We start from the raw sequence: 16,894 nt of genomic DNA, 5'->3' as shown, positions 1-16,894 counted from the left end.
TAATCCTCCAGGGGCTCAGAGAAACAAATGACCATTGCAAAACTCCAGAAGGCAGAGGCTAAATAAGAGACCCAGGAGCTCCCCTAGCAGGCAACATCCTGAGTTTTAGCAAATGGGACTTTGTTTTATCAAGTTTAGCTGCTCGGGCCTTTCTGCTTTTCTGGCTCACAGCAGCATTCTGGAGACTTGGGGCTAGCAAACAAGTCAGGTGTGAGTCTAGTCTACAATGTCCGTGTGATTCTGAGGTAAACTGTTAAACTGGACTTTCAAAGAAAACCTGGAATGGAGGCAGTTTCGCCCTGAAAAAAAGAATAGGACAGGCTAGCACAAAGTTGAAACTTAATTTGTCAAAGGAAAGCAGCTTACAATTACAGCAGCTGTTCCTAACGCATTACAATCTCAGGCCCCAACAGTACAAGCCTAACAACCAACAGCCCCTGGGCAAAGGCAGTCCCAAGATGCCATTATAATTAGGTCCCTTTTCACCAGAGAGTTGGATTCATAATTAAACTCTGTCCCTTCCTGCCCCCGTATCTGACTGCTTCCAAAGGGACAGGGTTAGAGGCCAAGAGACAACCCCAAACCACAAGTTCACTGACCTCCCAGGGCCAATGGGCAAGGCGACACATGTTTGCATTAGCTGTACAGGAGCCTGTCTGGGGAGAGGTTGATTTCATCTTTCCGTGTGACACGCTTCTCAAGTCACTTTACACAGTTGTTACTGACCCCTGAGGGGGAACTGCTACCACAGCCTCGGGGCCAATACAGTCAGTCCCCCGGAGAAGGCAGGGACCCGCTCTGAGAGAGGGGCCTGCTGTAGACAGAGTGTGGTCGGGGTTTCCTCTGGGTTGTACTTGATGGGTCAAGTCAATGACTCTCCCAGAACGGTAGCTTCCAGAACTGGGAGGTAGCAACCTCTATCCATAGACGTGATGATGGAGGAGTTTAAATATACATATAAGTGAAAGCCCTTCGGAAACACAGGGGTCCAGATGAGGGAAGAGGCCACGGATACTGTCTGCTAACCTACCCGGGCCCAGCATAAAACCCTCAGTGACTCCCGCTGTTCTCAGGACAAAGTCCAGACCCTTGAGCAGGTTAAAAGCCCATCACAGCCTGCCCGCTGATTTCTTTCAACTTCACCTCCCACCTCACTGAGGCTTTGGCCAAGCAGGGTGACCTGAGCTCCTCCAGAGGGCTATGCTGTCTGGTGCACCTGCCGCGGGGAGCCCTCCCTCCCTGTGCTCTCCCATTCTGTCAAACTGAGTCCTCCTTTGGGTTCCGATTTTAGCTTAGATGCCATTCCCTCCTAGAAACTTTCCTCTACCTCTCTTCCACGCTTTCACAACCTCTTCTGTTTACCCCTTTGGAGCCCTCTTGATCATCCTGTTAAATTGCTGGCAATCCTCCTCCTGTTACTCTTTCCTCTCTCAAAATTTTGTGAATGAAACAATGTCGCTGAATAAGTAAAGTTAGTGAAAAGAAGAATAACTTAGTGTCTGACATTAGTAAAGAATTTAGAAAATCTCTGCAGTTCCCACCCTAAACTTAAACTTCATAAGCAACCTCACCCCACTGCCAGCCTCTCCTTTCAACTGGTAAGAAAGCAAAGATCATAAATAAATAAATAAATAAATAAATAAATAAATAAATAAATAAATAAATAAATAAATAAAATTTAAAAAGAATTAAAAAAAAAGAAAGAAAGAAAGAAAGAAAGAAAGCAAGCAAAGATCACCGGAAGAAGCTAAAAGCCTTGACTAAAAGTAATGGCTCATCAAGGGCAGAGATGGGTTTGGACTTTCCATCTCCTGGTTCAATCCCTGAATTTTCTCCAACAGAATGTTGGCTATGCCCAGATTGTTTGCTATACCATTAGTGTCTTCTCATAGCAAGAGAAGTGAAGGCAGAGGAGGTGCAAGAGAAAAGAGACTTAAAATCCAAACACTGCTGCTCAAGGCCTAGCTCTGTGGGACCTGGAGCCATCTCCATGCCTCGGGCCCCTCATCTGTCAAAGGGAAGTTCAGCACTAGTAAACCTAAGCAGCAAAAAACCTTCTTAATCTTTTAAGATTATTTTTCACCTACCTCACTCACCACGTTTTATGTAAAGAAAACAAGATAACTTTAAAATACTTTATGCTTTTCTTTTCAAAAAAATATTTTTCCAACTTTCATGTGGATATTTTTCTGGTGACATTTAGCTTTATTATTCAAACCAAAGCATTTTTTAGGTGGGGGAGGAGCAGAGGAAGACAGAGACAGAATCTTTCTTTCTTTCTTTTTTTTTTTTTTTTTTAAGATTTTGTTTATTTATTCATGAGGGACACAGAGAGAGAGAGAGAGAGGCAGAGACACAGGCAGAGGGAGAAGCAGGCTCCATGCAGGGAGCCCGACGTGGGACTCTATCCCAGGACCCCAGGATCACGCCCTGGGCAGGCGCCAAATCGTTGAGCCACCCAGGGATCCCCAGGAGACAGAATCTTAAGCAGGTTCCATGCCTAGCACAGAGCTGGACATGGGGCTTGATCTCACAACCCTGAGATCATGACCTGAGTTGAAACAAAGAGTTGGACGCTTAACCAACTGAGCCACCCAGGCACCTTGAACCAAAGCATTTTTTTAAGGACAGGATTCAAATTCATTAAGCAATCTCTTTAGAACTACAAAAAATTTAACCAATTTATAAGATCAACACAGGCTTTACTGAAATTAACTAGCGTTACTATTTCTTCCTTCTGGCTTCATGTCATCAAGACAGTAGTATCCACCTGCAAAAAAGAACCCTCGCCCATAGCCATTAACTGAAGAACGGACAAATCCTTTTTTCTTTACAGACACTACTTGATTTCATAGACTCACAGAATGCCGCAGCCAGAAGAGACTATGAAAACCATCGAAGCCTGTATCTGCCTTTCACAATGAGAAAAGAGGCCCAATCTAACTGTCCTTGGGAGGGGCTTAAGCAGGGCTGATTGCAAACATGCACCAATTGTTTTTCAGGGTATTATATATTTTGCAATAATAGATGATTGCAACAAAAAATGTGCTAAATTGTATACTGAGATCACAACACAAATTTCAAATGTAATGTTATTTGTCAAGGTTGAAGGCTGAAGGGCCAAGAGAGAGACACATCTGATATTATGTATGCATGTTTTAAAATTTGATTATAAATGGAATTTTCTGGGCAGCTCCAGTGGCCCAGCAGTTTAGCACCGCCTTCAGCCCGGAGTGCGATCCTGGAGACCTGGGATCAAGTCCCATGTCAGGCTCCCCGCATGGAGCCTGCTTCTCCCTCTGCCTGTGTTTCTGCCCCTCTCTCTGTGTGTCTGTCATGAATAAATAAAATAAACAAACAAACAAACAAATAAATAAATGGAATTTTCTGGAAGTGAAAGGAATTATTTTGCTTGTCCCACCAATTTGTCATGCTTCTGTAGGACTGGAAATTTTCAAAATAATAGTAAATAGACAAAATGGGAAATGTACCCAGTCAAAATTTTTTTTCAACAACTTAACCTGTCACTGTTCATTGTTGGCTGTGACTGAGACAAGCACCAATTCTTTACCAACAAGTTCTAAACAATATAAGTCAGCAATGGAGTCAAAGTCACCATTAATCCTCACACCCTTTTATGTATTCCTTTTCTTAATGATTTTATTTTTAAGTAATCTCTATACCCAATGTGGGGCTCCAACTCACAACTCCAAGATTAGGAGTCACACACTTTTCAGGCTGAGCCAGCCAGATGCCCCAATGCTCACACTCTTAAGAGGCAGAAGTTTCTAATTCCTTACCTAATAGTTTCTCCAGCGACTAACAAAAACAAAAGAGACTGAAAGAGTAGCCAAAGAAATGGACAGGGGCAAAGGGCAGAATGTTGTTCTCATTCTTTTCCTCTTCCCGATCCAACAACCCCTTTCCCCAAGCCCTGGTAGGGGTGAAGTGTTCGTGAACTGAAGTCTGAACCGAGACAGTGGTCTGAATCATTCCAAAACTGAATGAGTTAACTCTCAACAAAAAATTGTTTCCCATGCTATCTCAAGATTTTATTCAGAGACCTTTAGAAAAGAAAAAATGAAAAGTTCCTTGTTGAAAGCCATGAACAGTTACCCCATCCAAATTCAGAGGCAACAAACAAATTATAGTAGGGTTAGTCACTGCTCACAAAGCAAACTTTCATTTATTTACTCTTTGTGATGGACCTTGTGTATTTGTGTGTATGAGATTAGAATATTTTGTGATACCTATTCCAGATAAATTCTGCATAGGGCCGTAAGAAACACACTCTTACAATTCAACTTTTAAATAGATCACCCTATGTTTCATGTCAAAACTTGACTGTATATTTTAGAGACTATCCCTCAACTTCCTCAACTTGGATCTCAAGTCTACTGGATCCCAGCTTTGCATATTCCTCATCTATAAGTTATTAAAATAACCACCGCTAAGTTCTTTGCCAAAATATGCAAAATTACAATGTGATGTGGGGAAGTCATGCCAGTCCCAGCTCTGCCAGCAGAAAGCTCTGCAACACTACACATTGCTTAGCCACCTTGTGTTTGGTTTTTTATAATGAGGTGGGATTCCATACCTAACCTAGCTTTTGCAAAGTGCTCTGAAGTTCTGCAGTGCCATCACAAGGCCGCCACTAGCACTGTCCCAGCCTCTCTCTTAGTGACAGCAAGCCTAAATTTGATGAACATGAGGACACAGAGAGCTTTAGCATCTATTCCTAGAACCAAGAATGAACATTCTGGGCTGAGGAATGTGAGAGCTACCTGGAAAATGTCCAAAGGTCCAGCAACAGGTAAATACCAAAGTGCCCAATCAAACTGATGCAGAATGCTGCAGGTAAGACAGAGAAAAAAGGTATTTTTTTTTTTTTTGTAAATTTTTATTTATTTATGATAGTCACAGAGAGAGAGAGAGGCAGAGACACAGGCAGAGGGAGAAGCAGGCTCCATGCACCGGGAGCCCGACGTGGGATTCGATCCCGGGTCTCCAGGATCGCGCCCCGGGCCAAAGGCAGGCGCCAAACCGCTGCGCCACCCAGGGATCCCAAGAAAAAAGGTATTTTACCACAGTCAAGTAACAGGTCTGCTGCAGAGAACAGCTTCCATCCAATTGCCTCCACCACTTTATGTGGCTTTCCAAAAGAAGTCCAGAGTTACTCACTCAGTAACTTAAAAAAAATAAAAATAAATAAATAAAAAGGCAGACGTTTCTTCCTCTAAAGACAATCAGGTACCCAATTCCTTTAAGGTTCTTATTAATTTGACTCAAAATAAGAAAAATCTCTAAACACAAAACAAGCAGAGGAAAAGGACACATTTCCGGATAATACGTATCCAATTATCATTCCTGGATAATATTTGTAATACTAAAATTTAGCCCGAAGATGATGTACAGCAAACCTATACACTTCAGGAAAGAGATGGCAAATGTGTAGGGCGATGCCACCCACCTTCTCCCTCCATCATCCAGGCAGAGGTCAGGAATTCATCACAGCCCTTGGTCTCTCAGGATGCCACCAGGCAGCGCTGCGGGTGGCCGCCACCCAGCCACCAGAGCTGGCATTCATGCTCAAGTCTACTGGATCCCAGCTTTGCATATTCCTCAACATACTATGCCAAAATATTGAAATGGGTCTCCAAAGAAAGCCACTTCATGACAGTAAAGCCCTTCATTTAAGCCATGAAATGGTAATTTTTTTCTACCTTACGTAATTTTAGAGCAGTAAGAAGAGCAGAGAACATAACTGTAAACATTAGTTTTACTCTAGACACCATGCCATTCCAGTGAGATACACAAGAAGTTCTATACAATAAATGTTTATATTCATCTTTTTCAAAACAGAATTTGGCTTTATTCAACCCACATGCCCAGCCCAGTTCCAATCCACTCACTACCCTGTCACTCAAACAAGCACTGGGCAGAGTACAGACACAAACAGAGCTCCATCTGCTAATTAAAACTGGGCACGAAACTGTTAACAGGCATCTGTTGCATTGTTTGAAGCTAATGGGCAGAGACAAAGCTGAAATGGCTCTTCTAAAGCAAACCCAATGATTTCACTCATTTTCTATTTGGTATTTATGTCAGTGGGGGACTGGAAGCGGGGTGTTAAACAGCTTATTATGGAGACTGAAAGATATGTGATATCTTACCTAGTCTAAAACATCCCTTTAAAACCGGTAATAGAAAGATATGTAACAATTTTTTACTGGGGAAAATACCATTCTTGTGTTAAGGATTCCAATTAAGCACTTCTGATCTTATCTCAGACATAATCTAATTATAATACTATGAAAGAGAATAATAACCAAAATTCAAGCAGTGCTTTATAGCTCATGCAGTGCTTTCACAATTCATCCATCCAGCCATTCATTCATCCAGTTGATGAGTCATTTAATACAGGCCTCGGAGATTTAGAAGGTGAATAAGGCTTGATTCCTGCTCTAGGGAATTCGCAGCAACCCTGAGAAGTTGGTTTAATATTATTAGACTCCATTCAAGATAAAGGAACTAAGGCCCTAGAAGGACAAGTAACTTACCAAGGCCAGAAAACTAGGAATGGCAGAGGTTAGGATGTGACCTGACTGCAGACCCACTGCTCCTCTACCTTCGCCATGCTCTCTAACACCCAACATGGCACAGTCCACTTCACCTGCTACTTATATTTCAGAAGCTCCCTAATTATGTTATGTTCCATAATATTACTCACTAGCTAAAATCTACTTCTCCATCCCCACTCCAACCCTCTCTGCATCCTGTGTGAAATCTCTTACCGGCAAAATATCCCTAATTCTAATACAGCCAAGAGAGCTGGTCCCCAGAACGGCCCCGTTTGCAGGCAGGCAGACCTAAACCAGATCCAGCCTCCAGGCCATGCCAGCAGCTCTTCAGTCTTCCACTTCTGGTTCCATGGTTCTTTTCAGATTCAGTTATCGGATTTAATTAAAAAATCAACTGCTAAATTTTTCCTGGTCTTCAAAGGCTAGACTTTTTTCCAAGACAATATCCGAACCCATTTCCCTCCAGCTTTCTCAGTAGGTCCAAACAATCTTGGTGTTGTTGCCCAGAGAACCTCCTCCCTGATTTGCTGCCATGTAGAACAGCTGGCAAAACTCTTTTTTTTTTTTTTTTAAGTACACTTAGTCTTTTTTTTTTTTTTTTTTAAGATTTTATTTATTTTATAGGGCTCGATCCCAGGACTGGGATCATGACCTGAGCTGACTGAGCCACCCAGGCGCCCCTCAAGTATGCTTAGTCTTAAAACACATCCATATTGTATCCAAGACTCAGTTTCCCCACACCCATTCTTATTTTGCTGAATGGTTTTTCCATTCACTAGAACATGAATTGAGAAGGTTACGTTCAACCCTTTATTATCAAGCATTAAGTTCTACTCTTTCTGAAAGAGTATTGTTATGAAAGCTATCAGAGGGAAAAATCTGACAGCTTCGAGAGAAGACAACTGACATTAAAGTAAGACTTTATGTACAAAATGTTCAATTTGAAGTTGCATGTTCCTTGCATATTTTTGCTTGAGAGGCTGAAACTAAGGAAAACAACTATGAAAATTAAAATCAACTTGCTCTACATATCTGGATTATGCTCAGCCAAATGTTGATAACATCTTGGATAAAAATGTAAATATGACAAAGTTTGTTTTTCAGTCAATAAGTCTTGATAAAAGCCTTGAATTGCTACCAACCAAAAACAGTTTTTAATTTTAAGCTGGGGTCGACAAACTTTTTCTATAAAGGAACAGTCAGTAAATATTTTAAGCTCTGTGGAACACAGATGGTCCCTGTTGCGTATTGGTCTTTGTTTTCTATTTTAATAACCCTTTAGAAACGTTACCAAGCATTCTTTGCTTGTCAATGACACAAAACCTGCAGGCCACATCTGGCCCCGTGGTCATAGTCTGCCAACCCCTGATTTTAGGAAAAGTGAATCCAAGAAAAAAAAAATGCAGCATTACAAAATAAAACATCTAAAAGTGCTCTGATGAGACCAGGCTGCAACAATTAACCAGCATGCTGCTATTAACATGATTTCATTAGCGATTTTGCACGTGGAAGGAATTTTAATGACAGGATGCACTTTGATCTTCCAACTTGTAACTAGGGACACAAAAGAAAGGGCAAAGGACAGCCATAATATGCTGAGTTATGCCTAGGAGAAATTCCTCGCAGAAAAACATATGTGCAAAATCTAATTCCTCCCTGGAAAAGGTGGTAACTTAGATTTATGGAGACGATGATCAGACTGATCAGAAATAGCAGCAGCTCAACTGTGAGAAGTCACACAAACTTGAACCAGGGGGCTCATGAGAAGTTCTACAACAACCAGCTGTGTGATCTTGACACTGTCAACTTAACCTTAGATTTCCTACTGACACAATTGGGGCAGGGGCAGAAAGGTGATAATCTCAACTCTTTCTGCTGTCAAACTATGACTATACTAAATAATGAAACCACTCAGGAAATACCCTAACAGGAAAGGGGATGCGGTGGGGAGGGGAGAGACAGCAAAGGGAAGACGCTCACATTGTCCAGCTAGAGGTGAAAGGACAGGGCTGGGTTTTCTCTTTCTGTTCTATCAGCAGCCCCTTGCTCAGGACAGGCCATTTCAAGGGGTTGGTACAGCCTCATATCAATAGTAAACCGCATCTACATCCCACAGGAAATATAATGCAGAGCTGACTGTATTACTATTTCCTACTTGTCTTAACATCACATATTGCAGACATTTAAAACATTAGTTGTGATTACGTGGGAGGTTTGGGGGAGCTCATTGAGAAACTTTTTTCAGGAGTACCTGGGTGGCTCACTTGGTTGGGCGTCTGCCTTCAGCTCGGGTCATGATCCCGGGGTCCTAGGATCCAGCCCCACATCGGACTCTCTGATCTGCAGGGAGTCTGCTTCTCCCTCTGCCCCCTCCATGCTCTCTCTACTCTGTTGTCTCTCTCTCAAGTAAATAACTTTTTTTTTTTAAAGATGAAGAAGAAGAAAAAAACTTTTTTTCAGTTCTCAAACATTTGAACTGAAAGGCTGGCTGGTCCTAGTAACTGGGCCTGTAATTTCAAATGGATAAAACATCCCTACTCAATAGTTAAGGAATATTATCTGACTGATACACTGAAAGATTCTCCATGGGTCAGGTGAAAGATAATGCATCCTCCACCATTCCCAAGAGCAGAAAGGAAATGAGAGGAGCTGGAATATCAGAGAAGGTAGCAGAATCTTAGAGAAATAAGAAGAGGGCAGCCCGGGTGGCTCAGCGGTTTAGTGCCACCTTCAGTTCAGGGCCTGATCCTGGAGACCTGGGATCGAGTCCCACGTCAGGCTCCCTCTGCCTTTGTCTCTGCCTCTCTCTCTGTCTCTCATGAATACATAAATAAAATCTTAAAAAAAAAAAAAAAATAAAGAAATGAGAAGAAAGTACTCGAGAGACGGCCTTACCTGTAATCAAAATGACTGTTTCCTTCCTTTCATGACAGCAAAACCACTATCAAACAGGGTCTAAAGATGGCAGATGCTTTTTTTAAAAATGACTTAGGGGCACTTGGGTAGTAGCTCAGTGGTTGAGCGTCTGCCTTCGGCTCAGGTCATGATCCCCGGGGTCCTGGGATCGAATCCCACATCAGGCTCCCCAAGGGGAGCCTGCTTCTTCCTCTGCCTATATCTCTGCCTCTATGTGTCTCTCATGAATAAATAAATAAATTCTTAAAAAAAAAAACGACTTAAAACTTTGACAAAGCAACATTAAAATTAAGTATGTATCTGCACGGAAGAAATGAGCACACATACACATCTACCAAAGTGCACACACAAACCTCAGCCATTAAGAAATAGCTTTTTCCTGTGATGTTGACCTTATCGAGTTTCATCAGCAAGGCTGAGGCAGACCCTGTCAAAACCCAGTCAGAAAAGCCCAAGAACTTACACACCCAGGTACCTCAAAAAAGAATTAGGACTGGAAGGAGATGGACCACCAACTCCACATCTTCAGATCACCAGCTGATGGGGGAGAGGTCTGGGCGGGGGGGAGTGCTATTGCTGCTAGAGATGTGGACACCCCAAGCTGATGTTTGTGGTTAGGGAAGAATGCATGGAACTTTTTCCACTAGAATGGTGTTAATATTCACCTTCTTTTCCCAGCCTCATTTCAAATGCAAAGCATGAGGTTTCAGGTATATAAATTTTTCTACTGTTTGAAGGCAGTGCAATACCACTTCCTGTTGGGCTCTGGGGCTACATAAGAGGCATGGATTTCCCCTCCTCCAAGTCAACTGAAGACACAGATATAGCCTCTTTTAACCACATCCACCCCACAGAAAATATAAAGACCAAAATCACATATGAAACTCATCCCATTTAACGTCTACCTTCCGTTCCACACAGTTTAGGGACACTGGTTTTCCTGCCTTCATAGCTGCAACCCTTCACAGAACCAATTTCAATTTAAAAAAAAAAAATCCATACAAGAAAGATTCTAAGCCATCAGCATGAAGAGTAATTTTTAAAAGCGACTATCACAAAAGGAAGCAGATACCCTTACAGAAAATGTGGGACAAAAATTAAGGGGAAACTAACAAAGCTATTTCAAATGAGCAAAAGTCATGCAAGGAGCTTAACAGAAACAGCATCAGCAAGACTCACTCACTTTCGACACAGGAGAATGCTTCTGGGAGGGTCACACAGAGAGAATGGACAAAAGGCTACCCACTCAACTTGTTAGAAACTGTCCTTTACCATCTGGATTGCACTATACAATCAACAATGCAAAAGGTTTATTCGGGGGTTTTGAAATTGGTACCAGCATCCAAAACTAACGTCCTTTAATTGCTGCGACAGCTCCCACCAAGTCTCTTAGGAATATACTTGAGACATGACATTTAAAATCTGCTTCCTCAGAAAAGAAAAAGTCCCACTCAATAATGACTGCCAAGAACTTGCAACTCAAACTTCCCTAAGCCCAGACATCATAACACCAGGGAGGTTTCAGAGCACTCAATCCATATGAAAGACGCCAGAACAAACAAACAAACCATAGACTTTCCTAGTTCTCAATTTTAAGAGCACTCTATGCCCAAACATTCTTTAAAAAAAAAAAAAAAAAGGCAAATTATCCTTAAAACATACAATATTCAAATACGATTGTTACCATAGCACTAGCCCCATAATAATCCCAGAAACTGACGGTGAAATATGCCAAAAGAACCATGTGAAAGGTGCTTAAGTGAGCTACTAGTAGAAACCACAAGCATCACCCAGACAACCAAACGCTAAGATTCTTAAGGTACTTAATTAACTGCAGCTATTTATTTGACAAAGGGAATGATGTTAAGGTCACTTGTACAGGCAGCTTAAAACCAGCTTTGATTTGCTCTTCGGTTTATGGTAAGTTATAAATTTTGATACCTGAGCACAAAGGCCGCCAGTACAAAGGTAGAAAGGACAGCTCCCAGCCAAGACCAGGAAAAACAATTAATTCAAAGTAATTGGGGGGTACACTTGTGTGTTGTGATTCGTTTAGCGAGTGATCATTAAAAACCAAGGCAAAATGCACAGGGAGGCGAGGCAGGCAGGATGTAAGATCAATTCCTCCGCGGAGAAGTCCCTAAACAGTCAGGCCCAAGAATTCAAAAAGTTGAGAAATGTTGTTTGTCAGGAGATGGTGGTGAAGGGGTGAACCCCGTCTTCCCTGACCACGCCATTCCCAAGAGCCACCGATTCTCCCAACACCGGTTAACGCGCACAGCACAACCCAACACTGTGTACGTTGTGCCACCATTAGTCACATTTCGCTCTTTCTCCTGCAGCTGAGCAGCAAAAGCAAAGGGAGGCAGAAAATGGTAACCAGGGTTCCCAGTGGCTGGAGAAAGTCCTGCGCCCCATGCTCCCCACTTGTTCTCCCTTCCCCATGCTCTCCCTCTTCTCTGCGCGACCTCAGGGCTGCAGGTCCTGCTTCTCCTTTTCCTCTCCATCTCACACCCAGAGTTCCTCTACTCTCTCCACCACCTGTCCTCACTCCGCCCTCTGGTCCCCTGAACTCTTTCTTCTCCCCATCCTGCAATTTTGTAGAGTGACCCTCCCCTGACCAGAGATCCAGCCCTCCCGTGGCCAGGGGCCCCCACCCCTCGCCTCCCGGTCACTCGTTCCTCCGAATTTCCTCCTGATGGTTGGGTTCTCACCTCTCCTGTCCCTCGTGTCCTCTGTTCTTTTACTTCAGGTCCCTCCCATTCCCCCAAAGCTTCATTTCCCCCTTTGCATTTCCTTCCTCTTTCCTGTCTTTTAATCCATCTCACACCCACTACCCCCTTCTCTTTCCCCATGAGATTCCGTGTCCCCCCCCCACACACACACACTTTGTCCCGCTAAGACCTTGTCTGTCGCTCGCCCAACCCTGTCGTGCCCCCCATCACCCCAGGTCCCTCTCGCTCTGCTCCCCCTTCCCCTTCCTTTGCCCCCAAGTTCCCCGTTCGCCCCCCGGCCTCACGTCCCCGCCCGCCCCTCGCCCCCCTCCTGCACCCCCGCCCTCGCCGCCCTGCAGCCCCCGGGGTCCCCCGGCTGGGGCTCCCAGCCCTCCCGCAGCCTTCCCCTCGGCCCGTGCACCCGCCCCCCATCTCCCTCTCACTCCGCGCCCGGCCGCGGCCCCTCCCTCACCGATGGTGGAGATGAAGGTGGTGTTGAAGGCGTCCTCGGAGAAGCGGAACAGGAGGCAAGTCTTGCCCACCCCCGAGTCGCCGATCAGCAGCAGCTTGAACAGATAATCGTACGTCTTCGCCATCTTCTCGCTCCGGCCCTCTGACCGGGGAGCGAGAGAAGCGGCGGAGAGAGGCGGGGAGGGGGCCGCGGGCGAGGGGGCGTGTCCGCCGAGCCGCCGCCGCCCGCCCCGCCCCGCAGCCCGCCCCTTCCCCTGGAGAAGCCCTGCGCGCCCCGCCCCGAGCGGCCAATCCGCGGGCGCCTCGTCATCACAGCCCGCGCGTCCCGGGGCTTGCTGGGACTTGTAGTTGCCTGCGGGAGCCTCGGGCGTGCCCGGCGCCCGCGGTCGGAGCGGCCCCGGGGATAAAGGAAGATGCGCTGCGTGCGGGGCGAGCGGGCGGACGAGGCGTTTCCACCGCTGCTGGGAAAGAAGGCTCCGCGTCGAGCTCCGCGCGTCGTGCGGCCGGAACTCAACTTGACGGTTTCTTTGTGTGCGGGCGCCTTGCAAACCCAGACCTCGGAACCCGAGTCCCACGACTGGCGCATCTCTTCCGCCCGGCCCCGGAGCGGGGATGCTTTCTTTGCTGCCCGCTGCGGGGGCGCAGCCTGTGGATTATCTGCGGGGCGCCTCGGCTTCTCCGCGGGTTCCTGCCCCGCACCGCCTCGGTGCCCCCTCCCGCAGCCCCTCGGTTGCAGAGCTCCGCGAGAATGATTGCCTTTCTAACTTGAGCCCCAGTCATGTTCTCCTCGCACAGACCAGAGCCAGATCCCAGGGGTATTTCAGAGGATCTGCTCTGCAGACCACCCCTCTCCCCCTACAAGGCGATGGGCTCAATCTGGGAATTGAAAATATTAAGGCTTGTGCTACAGGTCTGCGCCCTATAAAGTGGCAAAGCAGGAACTATGACCCTTGGGATCTAGAGAATAAGATTTGGATTTTACTGAGTGTTGGCTCAGCGGCTTAATTGCTCCGTCTCTGCGCCCCAGTTTTCTCACCTGCAAAATGGGCATGAAACAAACTTTTTTCATAGGGTTGTAGAGAAAAATTAAGAGACAACTTAATATGAAAGCACTTTGACATCCACAGGCGTTGTAGAAATGTTTGTGGTGATGGTTACTTTTTAAGCCCTCAGTAAGCTCTCAGTGGATGACAAATGAAGGGGGGGGGGCAGCATTGTGTTATACTCACTTTAATCCTTTACTTACTGATTTAGACTATACTTTAAATGTTTTGTGGATATATTATTCAGGCCTCTTCCATTTGCTAGTGGCAGAAATCCCACCAGATCTCCTGGAAGGGAGGTTTCCTGGCTCAAGTAAAGCCAAAGGGCAAGGAAAGGCTAAGGAGGTCTAGGATCAGAAACTCTATCCAGTCAGGGCTCCCTCTCTCATCTCTGCTCCCTTCTCAGTTTTAATTTCTAATAGTCGGGGCGCCTGGGTGGCTCAGTGGTTGGGCGTCTGCCTTTGGCTCAGGTTGTGATCCCAGGTTCCTGGGATGGATCCCACATCAGGCTCCCCGGAGGGAGCCTGCTTCTCCCTCTGCCTGTGTCTCTGCCTTTCTCTCTGTCTCTCATGAATAAATAAATAAAATCTTAAAAAAAATAATTTCTAATATGTCAAATACTGATTGATAAGACCCTCATGAACAAAAGCTCTTCGGAGAGGATAAAGAGGTCCTGAGGTCAAAATAATTGAGAACCATGGGCTTAGGCATTTACTTTAGATCTAAGGAAATACCTTCCAGAAGGTTGGAGGAGGTTATTAAGGGAGCCAATGGACTCAACGATTAGAATAAGAAAAAAACTTGGGACAGTTAGTTAAACAAGACAGTAGGCTTTTCTAAAACACATCTCGAGTACCTTGTGACTTCACAAAAAGTGCCAGTGATTCGCTATTCCTAGTCTTGCTATGGCAAAAGATTCACTTGGCCTTAGTGTTGACCTTCACCTTCTATGTGGAAAGAAGATGAAAGGAGTAACTCACACTTATTGATAACAGTACCCAGAGAGTTGTTACCAATCTGACGTCTAATTCCTAGAGCCCACTTGATGGGAACAAAGCTCTAAGGAGGTCAATGTCAGTTTCTGTCCCCTCAAGAGAAGGGCCCTGCCCTCTGGCACAGGCTAAGCCTCCCTGCCCCCCCCGCCAATACTTGGGCAAATCTGTGAATTTGAACTCAACTAGGACTGAACAAGCATGAACAACTCAATTCTATATCCTCACCTTCATTTTGGAAAAGAAGGGGGGGGGAAAAACTTAAAAACCAGTGAAATCTTTCTTTTATCAAATGTGTACTGATTAAAATAAACTTCAGCCCCACTCTCTGCATGCTACTGTTGGCATTCATTTTTCTCTATGAGTAAGAACATACTGATGTGGCACTGAACTTAAGTTCAGAAAAGAAGTCAGAGTTAGGAATTTTAAAGTCCCTAAATTTCCTTAGGGGAATTTTGTTAACTGATGGGAATAAAAAAAAAAATTGTCTTATTTTCACTTCCCTGGTTTTTCTCTACCACCACGTGTATATAATATTGGGACTTTCTAGGTGGTAGGTAAGCCTATGCATCACCGCTGAACTATTCAAGAATTTTGATATGTGGACACTATTTCAGGAAGAATCCAAATGTTTTCTTTATGCATTATTAATTTTTACATTTGTACAATATGTTGCTTAGTAACATATTGTAGTAACAGTACTATTAAATCAAGGTACTTTGCTCAAAAGACTGGACAATGAGTATATTTGTAGAGCTGAGGGTACCATGTGGAACAGGATGCTCATTGCCACCTTCCTTTCTTTCTCCAGGTGGCATCAGTGGACCCCCTTCTAAAAATCCATGCTACTGTGCTCTGAGGAAACCACATCAATATTTTTTGCCAGTTGCCCAGACCCATCTTTGAAATGCTACATCACTGTAGAGCACTAGCAAGACCAGCACATTCAATCTGATTCTGTAAATGTTTATTGAAGCGTTTGGTAAGGTTAACGTGTACACAGCAGCTGGACTTACAGACATCTAGATGTTCAAGGAGTTTACCTCTGTGGTTTTTGTCAGGCTGGCACTCTTTCTGCCTGCTTTTGGGAAGCTGCTCTCCTCCCAGTCATGGCTGTGAGTCATGGTTCTTTACTCCTCCAGCCATAGAGGTGGACATGACCAGGCTAGGTCAATCTGAGCTTTTCCCTGCTAATTTTCTAATGAGGTGGGGTAATGATGCTGAAAGGAGGTCTGAATGGTGGGAGGTCTGGGTGAGCTTCAGGCTGGTTTGGATCAGAACTTTAGTTCATTTTCCTGTAATCTCTTTTGCTGCCCTCCTCTATATGTTTATTTTGTCCTCAAGCTGGCTTTCCTCTGCCATGTTGCACAATGTCAAGTGCAATATTCACTTCTTACAGTTTATTCATTTGGGGCTCAAAGACCCCCCAAGAATCTACACATATTCTTGAGGGTCTGTGTGTTCTCTAGGCAAATCTTCAAACTCATGCAAGCATTTTTCAACTGTTTTAAATTGCTCTATAAAACTTGAGTGTAAGAAAAGTCACCTTTCTTAACTGCTTGAATGAAATTAAATTCAGTTGAGATCCCTACTTGTCAAAGGCTGGCAAACTGGTATCTACCATCAGTGGGGCTTTTCCTCCTCTTAACTGCACCCTAGAAGAATCCGGGAGCTTACATGGTCCTGAAAAATTAGGGGGAAAAGCAGCTTCTTATCATCAGTCTGCACCCATCAGTGTTGACACTTCTGTCCAAACACTCTTGGGTTCTGGTCCTCTGCCATCTGTTGAGCACAGCTGTCCCGGTGGGCTACAAAGATGTCCTTCATGGTGATTATTTTCACTGACTGATGACTCAGCCATTGAATAAGTTCTCTCTCTGTTATCTAATAGTTTGTGTACTTCTTTGTCCTCTCCCTTAAAACTTGAGCTCTTGGGAGGCTTGGGTGGCTCTGTGGTTGAGCGTCTGCCTTAGGCTCAGGTCATGATCCCAGGGTCCTAGGATCTAGTCCCACATCAGGCTCCCTCCGGAGCCTGCTGCTCCCTCTGCCTCTCTGTCTCAAATAAATAAATAAATAAATAAATAAATAAATAAATAAATAAATAAATAAATTCTTTAAAATGAAAACAAGGGCAGCCCAGGTGGCTCAGCAGTTTAGCACCACCTTCAGCCCAGGGC

The 16,894-nt window shown here is 44.6% G+C and overlaps 1 protein-coding gene and 1 long non-coding RNA gene across 2 annotated transcripts in view; one reads left to right on the top strand and one right to left on the bottom strand.

Moving 5' to 3' along the window:
- The window catches only part of RAB8B (RAB8B, member RAS oncogene family), a 61,701-nt gene extending 48,787 nt beyond the window's left edge, over positions 1-12,914 (bottom strand). The window contains exon 1 of the mRNA XM_072809016.1: positions 12,684-12,914. Within this exon, the coding sequence (XP_072665117.1) occupies positions 12,684-12,807 (124 nt within the window). The 5' untranslated portion in view covers positions 12,808-12,914. The remainder of the gene's footprint in view (positions 1-12,683) is intronic.
- The window catches only part of LOC140623064 (uncharacterized), a 49,496-nt gene extending 33,292 nt beyond the window's left edge, over positions 1-16,204 (top strand). The window contains exon 3 of the long non-coding RNA XR_012022743.1: positions 15,529-16,204. This is a non-coding gene — a long non-coding RNA (uncharacterized lncRNA). The remainder of the gene's footprint in view (positions 1-15,528) is intronic.
- The last annotated feature ends 690 nt before the right edge of the window (positions 16,205-16,894 follow it).

Source organism: Canis lupus, chromosome 32, assembly GCF_048164855.1.
Source record: "Canis lupus baileyi chromosome 32, mCanLup2.hap1, whole genome shotgun sequence".
Classification (NCBI taxonomy): Eukaryota; Metazoa; Chordata; class Mammalia; order Carnivora; family Canidae; genus Canis; species Canis lupus.
The sequence above is the reverse complement of the archived record's forward strand: the minus strand, read 5'-3'. Positions and strand labels throughout refer to the sequence as shown.